The sequence below is a fragment of the Triticum aestivum genome, chromosome 1D (genome assembly GCF_018294505.1).
Source record: "Triticum aestivum cultivar Chinese Spring chromosome 1D, IWGSC CS RefSeq v2.1, whole genome shotgun sequence".
In the NCBI taxonomy this organism is placed as follows: domain Eukaryota; kingdom Viridiplantae; phylum Streptophyta; class Magnoliopsida; order Poales; family Poaceae; genus Triticum; species Triticum aestivum.
The window spans coordinates 351,761,954-351,771,356 of NC_057796.1; the positions used below are offsets into that span (position 1 = coordinate 351,761,954).

The following is a 9,403-nucleotide window of genomic DNA, read 5'->3' on the forward strand; positions in this document are numbered from 1 at the left end:
CCAGATCAGTTTGTCTAATTCACATCTAGATATTTTTAAAGATGTCACATCTAAGCTCCCACAAATATATAATGCAGCACAAGAAAAAAAAAACTAGGACAAAAAAATAGACCACAAACAAAGTGAAAATCAGTTTAGATGTGACATAGTTATGTAACATCTAGATGTGTCCTAGACAGACCTTTTTCAGATACGCCAAAACGGATAACCTTTTGAAATTTTGATGCACGATGAGGGACGTCATCACCTCCTCTCTCCTATGATGAGACAAAGTCGGCAGCCATGACAATCAGGCATCATCGTCACCTCCTCTCCCTGCCATGGTCAACCAAGGCCGGCGGCCATGGCAACTTGCACGGGTACGCTTCTCCGGCGTACCTGTTTCTCTCGTGTTTGCGCTCTATTCGCATTGTATCAAGCTCAACAGAGAACAACCACGATTTCTCGCTCGGTGTCAGCAGGACGTATCTGGTATTCGCCGCAACAATCATGGCTTGTTGCCGGAAAAAGTGCTCCTTGCGCCCCGGCAGCCCAAGGGTGGCCTCCGGCAACATCAGCTGCATCTCCAGCAACCACTCATCCTCGTCACTGCCCGGATGCCACTGTGCGAAGACCTTGAGCTCGTTGCCTATGAGGCGTATGACGTGCAGCACGCCGTCCTCGCCGCCGACGATCCGCGAGGTCCGTATGTGGGACGGCCCCCAGACGGTCTCCGGGAGTGCGGCGATCGAGAACTCCGCCGTGGTCTCGTCAAGAGCAAGAACGGCGGTGGCGCATCCGTCAATTCCCCAGTACAGAGTGCCGTTTGCGCGCCCTACGAAGTTTTCGGGGCCGAGCTTTGGGAGCTCGACGTGGCTGGTGATCTCGCTGTAAATAATGCGCCAGCCGCCCTCGCTGCCCGTGGAGAACACACATGCCACGGTGTCGTCGACGGCCGCAAGGACCCTGAAGTTGGACGTGCTGACGCGGCGGTCCGCGTCGTCGCCGTCAAGCAGGAACACGCCAAGGCGGCCGATTCCGTTCAGATCCTCCGGCCAGAGGATCCCCTGGTAGAGTCCGGTGAGCGGCTCGCATACCATAAGATCGGGGTAGTGGCGGACACGGCGACTGTAGTCGCGCCAGCTCTGCGGCGCCCTCTTCTTGGTGAGGAGGAGGAGGCTGCCGCGGCTGTCCGCGATGTCCCACGATCCGCTCTCCGGGAGGAACTCGAGGGAGAAGCGGCTGCGGTCGACGACGGCCGGCGAGGAGGGGACGAAGAGGGGTTGTCCCCCGTGGACGGCGTGGTAGTCGCCGACGTGCGGGGCCTGCGCGTGGACCGGGCCGAAGCGGGCGAAGAAGCTGGGATTCCCGACGACGCGGCACCACCGCCTGCACGCGGCCGCGGCGCGGACGAGGCATGGGGACGGGCCGAGGCGGACGAGGATGAGCTCGAAGAGATGGTCGGGGAGGTCCTGCACGGTCGTCGGCCCGGCCTCTCTCTTCTTCTTTTTGGCCTTGCTCTTCTTGCCCCGCCGACGACAACGACGACGTCCCTCCGGTGACGCCATTTGCGAAGGGAAGGGGAGTGGCGTCTCTCACGCACCGCGCTGACGAGTGACGACCGCCTGCAGCGAAATTCTGCTCTAGATAAACAAGATCGCCACAGCCAGCGCCGGCAGTCGAGCGTTGACCCGAGGCGGCGAGGAGTGCCGCGCCCTCCAAGTCGCGCGCCATGGCGTGTGGCGTCTTGTAAACTACTCCAGCGCGATCGACGCGCGTAAACGTGTCCGCTGAAAGATTCGAGCAGCGCGATGCACCATTTAAGGCACCCGCAGTCCTTGCACGTCCATGTCAACAAGCCAACGGCCAGATGTTGAGGCCAGGGACTAGGAAAAGGATAGTCCTCTATTTTTTTTTTCATTTTTGCTATGTGTAAGTTTTTTTTTCTTTTGCTATGTGTAAGTTGCATGAATTACTATTTCATACAGTATTTGCGTGGTTTGCAGTGCAGCACAGGCTTTGGACATCGGACCGACGAGCGAGGCATGGCTTGCAGGACCAGCCATCGGTGTGTTTTACGGGTCTGCAAGACGAAACATCAAACATATTCTGTCGAGGTGGGTATATGCTCAGGAAGTGTGGCATAAGGTGTGGGACCACCTACGGATCAATGTGCATGGGCCGTCACTGTTGGACACGACCATTGACTGGTGGATGGGGGAGAGGAGGAACTTCAGGGGCGCAGACAGGAGAGGCTTCGACACATTGGTCACGGCCGTGGCTTGGTCTATATGAAAGCAGCGTAGTGTTTGGGTGTTTAACAGAGTGACGCAACAAATGTCACTGAGTGCACTATTGCTTCACGTGTTGGGTGTTGGTGGTTTACATCAATTCGAGAGGAGTTAGCTTAGGGTTCCAAGTTTGGAGTTGGTGTAAGGCGATGGCCTCGTGTCTGGCCGAATGTTCACATTCATGGAAGACTTCTTGTAATTAACCTTCTAACTTTTATAAAAACATGGTATGTCATTGGCGTACACTAAAAAAACTATTTCGTCTAAGTCACTTTTTCTTCTCCTAGTATTCGCCTGCTTTTTGCGTTCCATTTAAGGACGCGAAAAAAAAGTTCAATTTTTTTACGTGCTAAGGGAGACAAATAATTTTGACCATGAACACCGGGTATACACATAGACATATACACTCAATTAGGGGCAATATGTGTGTACATTATACTATTATCTGAAAATGTACTACGTGCTTAGTTTTGCATATTGTGAAATAGCTCAATTTCTTTGAAAATTATTGCAATTTTTTTGTCAACAATTATTTTAAGTTTATTTTTCATTATTTTTTAGATTAATAATAATACCCTTAATTCATCTTCCCTAGAAAATTTTATGATTTTGTTGTTTGAATACCGAGTATAAAACATGGACACGTAGATGAAAGTTCTATACAGTATGTGTGTAAATCTTGTTGTTGTCTGGGAGTTACACAAATATATGGTGTTCTTACGTATTACGGAACTGTGCAAGTTCTATGTAATTAGTGTGCAAGTTTTGTCATAATTTGTTTTAAGTATTACTTGCCTTTTCATTTTTTCCCTTTATGGTAATACCAATGCCCTTAATCCATCCCATCTTAGAATAAGATTAGTTTTTTTATATATATTTTTGTGTTATTGCTTTCTTTGTTTATTGATGTTTTCTGGCCGATATTTTCCTACAATTTTGCATGTGGCAACAATTTAATGTACTTCAATCATGTGACACTACTTATTGTGTGTTAGGAACTTTAAATGAAATATAGTTTTATAATTAATTCTAAATTTCATGGTAAGGGTTTATACTGTAGTACATTATTTATTTAAATGGACTTTATGAACATTAAGGTGGTGTTTGGTTCTCTAGTCCTAGGACTTTTTTTAGTCCCAACTAAAAAGTCCCTAGTCCCTAAAAAGTCCCTCCCTGTTTGTTTCCAGAGACTAAAAAGTCCCTAGCCCCTTCCTAGAGGTTATTAAATGACCATGCTGCCCCTAGTATATAGAAAAATAACAATCAAACAACAGCATGGGGTGGCGGGCCAATGGGTGCATGGAGGGGCATTATTGGAAAAGTCCCAAAAAGTCCCAAAAAGACTCTCCTTGAGAGTCTTCTTCATTTAGTCCCAAATGCCTAGTTTAGTCCCTAAAAAGTTCCTCCCGTTTGGTAAAAAAGTCTCCAAGAGGGACTTTTTCTAGTCCCTACACAAAAAAGTCCCTGGAAACAAACACCCCCTAATACTACAGTATATTATTTATTTAAATGACCTTTAAATGTACTTATTTTGTGTTAATATACTACGAACTTTAAATGAGGAGGTAATATCACCAGGGTGCCTAAACATGCCACGGGTTCAATTTAGTGCTTGAACTTGAAAATTACACCGAACTGGTTCTAAAACTTATCACGAAAGTGCTAATACGGTGCTAAATCCATTTGTAAAGTGTGCTGGCGTGGCACCATATTTAGCTGACATGGCATGGGATCCATTCGTAACACGAAACATGATTTTAGTTGAATAACTATGTCTCTATGACTAGTGGTAGTGAGCCCCGTCTGCCAGTAGCACATGTAAAACTGAAATGAAAAATTGTGCCCGAGTGGGCTCGAACGTGCACGACTTGAAGATTGCAGGCGACATCAGCTGGCCAATCAACGCAGCAAGTTTTCGTGCCAAATCTAGCCCCTTGTCCTTAATGAACTTTGCTACACCTACGGGTCAATCCTACGGAAGATTTGTTACGGTCTGAGGCGGGAATCGAGGGCTGGTTGGGTTCGAATTACGAGGGGGTACGCTGGGCAGCTCGACTTGAGACTACCCATAGTGGGAGTAACATAGGTAGTAACATCACACATATCTAAATAAAATAGATGATGTGGCAATCAATAAATGAAGAAAGAGGGGAAAGTGGTAACATAGCTAGTTACTAGTAATATGAGTAACATCATACATATCAAGACAAGATGTGTCTATAGCCTAATAAATGAAGTGTTGCATGTTACCACACATATGTTACTCCCCACTATAGAGGTAGTAACATAGACTAGTAACATAGCATGCTACTAGTCTATGTTACTGCCCATTGTGGCTAGTCTGAAATCGAGGGACATGTTAATCCGTAAGCTCCTTCCGTGGCTTGGAGCCGGTATGTCTAGCATTTTTTGTCCTCAATATACTGTATGGGAAAAAAGCTTGTGCTACTTAAATGGGCTGCAGTCAGTGCAGATACTCAAACTTTGCGATGTTTGGGGTACAAATAGGGTCATGGGGTTGGCATAACCAGATGTGATGCCCTTGACCTAACGAGTGAGAAAATTTAGCAAGTGAATGGGCTTCGCTATTCGATGCCCGACCCTCAAAAAGAAATTACAGTTAAAATTCAAAGCTCGCAAATTGATTTCAACAATAATTTGACCATGCACCCCGCAGCTTTCCTTTTGGGTGTCCCTTGCAACTTGCTTTGAATCTGTAGCGATCACAATGCCATGGAGAAAAAGATCCTCAACCAAAGATAGTGCTTCCTTGCAAGCAATTGTTTCGAGTGTAACCACATCACAAACACCATGGATCACTAATGCAGATCAGCGGATGAGCCTAGATAATTTCCATTTGAATCCCTACAAACAGTTGACGCAAAGCCACCAATGCCTGGTCTAGCAAGGCTTGCATCAACATGGATTTTGGCAAATCCTGTAGGTGGCACCACCATACGAGCTGGACCCTGCCGAACTTCCCTCGCTTGCTGTGGCTGATTTTGAGGTCTTCTATGATACATCTCCAAGTTCTCAGATGAAGTTTGAAACGAACAGATGGGTAGATAGTGGACTTTGAAATACTCATTCGTGTATGGCCTTTTTCCTTGCCCACTAGGTAGCCCATAAAGTTACTGCTAGTCTCACGAACGCTTCGTCGAGTGCCAACTGGGCCACATTGACGTGGGAGCTGGTGCTTCAAGCAGAATATCCTGCAGCCAGAGGTCCAAACCTTGTTGGCATAGGGCGAACCTTATTCTACGCTACATGGGCTGATTTATGTTCCAGTTTCTTTCTTTTTGGTTTGTTTTTGTTTTCAATATTGTTCTTAATTTCACTTTCACATTTATTAAAAAGTTATTCTCTGTTATATTTGTGTTCAATTTTTTTCGTGTGCACAAATGACTCCTTTCAAATACATGAATATCTCTGTTATATATAATGGATGCGCATTTCATGGTAAGGGTTTATACTAAAGTACTTTATTTATTTAAATTTGCAATATGTGAATATTTGTTCTTATTTAAATTGATGTTGACATATTTTGGAGACCTGATAAATAAAATAGTTGTGAGATATAAAAAAAATACGAGTTAATGGTCGTGCTAGTAGGTGGCCCATGTTGGAGCTCTTGAGGCGTTTTTACCCTAGATCTTCGCTATAGGCGACGAATGAAGGGCCTTTTTCCTGCCGAAACTGCAAGGGACCCTCCCCCCGCATCAAATGTTCAAAAAAAAATTATCTTACTTATAGAGAAAAAATGAAACACAATATTATTAGAGACTGTCAATCCGTGATGGCATAGAGCAGAGACCGCATATATCTGAAATAAAACAGTGATGCAAATGCAATCATCATTGTCGTGTGAAAAAACCACTACCGTCGTGTAGACATCAGATAGTGATAAAAAAAATAGCATTGCTCAGGACTCTGCTAGCTTCAGGGATTATAAAAACATACCCCCCCCCCCCCCCCCCCCATGGGTTCCCTCTCAGACGATAACTGCATGTGCGATGCTGACTCATAATGGAGTTGCGTGTGTCATATTAAATCAACCGACTGAACTTGGATCGAAGACCAACTGACCTGCTGGCTGCGAGTCTTTTATTAAACAGCTGTGATCTACGATCTGTTGGCAGATTTAACCTCTGAACTCGCTGCTTGGTCCGGTCTTCGGCGCAGTACAGTTCGCTTGTTTTGTCTCTGACGATGATGCTTCGCTGTTCCCAGTGAGATCCACGCTAATTACGGGTTAGTTCACTCACTACCGATATACTACTATTGCAACTTGCCAGTAGCTCACCGAGTAGCTTTTATCTATGCCAGCCCTCCCACACTGCTGCTTCACTAGTCACATCAAGTCTACTACGGCAGTAAGAAAGCTGAAACTCCAACAATGGCAGGTGCAGCGCCGGCCGATGAAGATGGATCGCCGAAGAAGACGAAGCAGGGCGGCTTCAAGACAATGCCCTTCATACTAGGTGATTGATTCATCCGTGCTTTCGTGCGACTTAATTTTCTTTCTGCAGCGCAGCATATCGCCGGTGTTGACTGTCCACGCATGCAGCGAACGAGGTCTGCGACAGGTTCGCGACGGCCGGCTTCAACGCCAACATGATCACCTACCTCACGCAGCAGCTGCACCTGCCGCTGGTGGAGGCCTCCAACCTGCTCACCAACTTCATGGGCACAGCGGCCTTCACCCCGGTCTTCGGCGCCATCATTGCCGACTCCTACGCCGGCCGCTTCTGGACCATCGCCGCTGGCGGCGCCCTGTACCAGCTCGGCATGCTCGGCCTCGTCGTGTCCGCGCTCGCAACAGCCCTCCGCCCCCCGCCGTGCGCCGCCGCTGCCCTGTCGACGCCCGCGTGCCAGCGCGCGAACGGTGGGCAGCTCGCCGTGCTTTACCTGTCGCTGCTCTTCACCGCGCTCGGGTCCGGCGGCATCCGGCCGTGCGTGGTGGCGTTCGGCGCGGACCAGTTCGGCGTGGGAGGGAGGCGGCCCGGAGGCGAGCAGAAGTGGAGCTTCTTTAACTTCTACTTCTTCACCATGGGGCTCGCCGTGCTGCTGGCGCTGACGGTGGTGGTGTACATCCAGGAGAACGTTGGGTGGGGTTGGGGGTTCGGCATCCCCGCCATCGCCATGTTCGTTTCCGTGCTGTCGTTCGTGGTCGGCTACCCGCTCTACGTCAGGGTGAAGCCCGGGGGAAGTCCCTTCGTGAGGCTGGTTCAGGTCGTGGCCGCGGCGATCAAGAAGAGGAAGGAGGCCATGCCGGAGGACGCCGGCATGCTGTACCAGAACAAGGAGCTGGACGCTCCCATCGCCGCCGACGGGAGGCTGCTCCACACCAACCAGCTCAGGCAAGTAATTAACCTCGAGTTGGTACACTTGGTTGTTTCTTCCATGTGCACCATTGTGTCTTTTTCCTCATGTGGTTCGTTTGTTTATTGATCGCCAACGTGAAGGTTCTTGGATCGAGCGGCAATAGTGACGACGACCGATGCTGTTGACTCCGGCGACGAGCCGGACCTGTGGCGGCTGGCGACGGTGCACCGCGTGGAGGAGCTCAAGTCCATCGTGCGCATGCTGCCGCTGTGGGCGGCCAGCATCACGCTCATCGCCGCCGCCTCGCACAACTTCACCTTCGCCATCCAGCAGTCGCGCACCATGGACCGCCGCCTCACGCCGCGGTTCGAGATCCCGCCGGCCAGCATGATCATCTTCACCACGCTCACCATGCTCGTCAGCCTCTCCCTCTACGACCGCGTCTTCGTCCCGCTCGCGCGCCGCTACACCAGCCGGCAGGCGGGGATCTCCTACTTCCAGCGCATGGGCGCCGGGCTGGCGGTCTCCGTCCTCGGCGTCCTCGCGGGGGCGCTCGTCGAGGGCAAGCGGCGCAGGGCCGCGGCGGAGCACGGGCTCCTGGACAGCCCCGGCACCACCGTGCCGATCAGCGTGTTCTGGCTGGTGCCGCAGTACGCGCTCCACGGGGTGAGCGACGCGCTCTCCACGGTGGCGCACATGGAGTTCCTGTACGACCAGTCGCCGGAGAGCATGCGCAGCTCCTCGGCGGCGCTGTTCTGGGTCGCCGGCTCGCTCGGGAACTACCTGGGAACGCTGCTCGTCACGGTGGTGCAGAGCGCGAGCGGAGGGGAGTGGCTGCAGGACAACATCAACCGGGGCAGGCTCGATTACTACTACTGGCTCGTGACCTTGCTCATGGCGCTCAACCTTGCGTATTACATCGCCTGCTTCCATTTTTACACCCTGAAGTCCTTCGACGTGGAGGGGAACGGGGCGCAACGGCGGCAAGATGACGGTGAGGGGCAAAGTCGGAGTGCGGAGCGGGAGACTGAGCTCGATGCTGGCCGCATTGGAGCTTCGAAAAATTGTGCGTAGGATCATTTATAACGGTGTAAGCTCAGCTCAGGGAGCGGTTAACATCACTATATCAGTGTATCTTTGAACTACCGAACTTGTATTGATGTAACAGAATTAAAAGGGGGAAATTAAGATGCATCATTGTTCTTTCTTTTTGCTGCAATTACTCGGTTGTTCGATTTCTTTTTCTGAAAATCCTAGCCATCTAAAATTGCGCAGTGCGCAGCCTAGGATTGCACTTTTTGAAGGAGCACAATTTTTACTGAAATTTGAATGCATTTTTTAAGTTCATGCTTTCTTTTTCAGAAAGGGGAATACCCGACCTCTGCATCACATGATGCACACCACCATATTATTAAAAATGAAATAAGTTCAAGTCACCGAGTACTCGACAATAAAACAACGGAATTGCTAATTCTCATACGACTGAGACTTAACGAACAGTCTCAGTCGATGTTATATTTGTTAGATCTTACATGGGATCCGTGTAAAATTTTCTTTTAAATTTTTTCTTTCTTCTTTTTTATACGTTCTGTTACTTGACCGGGACTTCATTAAGTCTCAATCGACTAAAATCTGGCCACGCCATAATTTTTTTTGGAAAACACGACCACAAGCAGTCGAAGCCGAGATTACATAACTCATCCACATAATCTACGAGTAGCTCATCAGCCAAACTGGTCGAACAAATCTGTGCAACCGTTTTTAGCCGGCTGCACCCATAGGCCATAAGCGTTCACGCACACGATGTG

The 9,403-nt window shown here is 49.2% G+C and overlaps 1 protein-coding gene across 1 annotated transcript; it reads left to right on the forward strand.

Annotated features, from left to right (window-relative positions):
* The first annotated feature begins 6,666 nt into the window (after positions 1–6,666).
* On the forward strand, positions 6,667–8,937 carry LOC123169878 (protein NRT1/ PTR FAMILY 3.1-like). Its single transcript, XM_044587743.1, has 3 exons — positions 6,667–6,751; positions 6,838–7,630; positions 7,736–8,937. The coding sequence occupies exons 1-3, from the start codon at positions 6,667–6,669 to the stop codon at positions 8,667–8,669; spliced, it is 1,812 nt and encodes a 603-aa protein (XP_044443678.1). The 3' UTR covers positions 8,670–8,937.
* The last annotated feature ends 466 nt before the right edge of the window (positions 8,938–9,403 follow it).

What these genes read in the sequence shown, in the direction of transcription:
- LOC123169878 (XM_044587743.1), top strand. Translation starts at nt 6,667, where the DNA reads ATGGCAGGTGCAGCGCCGGCCGATGAAGATGGATCGCCGAAGAAGACG. An exon ending in GACAATGCCCTTCATACTAG is followed by an intron (nt 6,752 to 6,837) that starts GTGATTGATTCA and finishes CCACGCATGCAG; the next exon opens with CGAACGAGGTCTGCGACAGG. An exon ending in CTCCACACCAACCAGCTCAG is followed by an intron (nt 7,631 to 7,735) that starts GCAAGTAATTAA and finishes GCCAACGTGAAG; the next exon opens with GTTCTTGGATCGAGCGGCAA.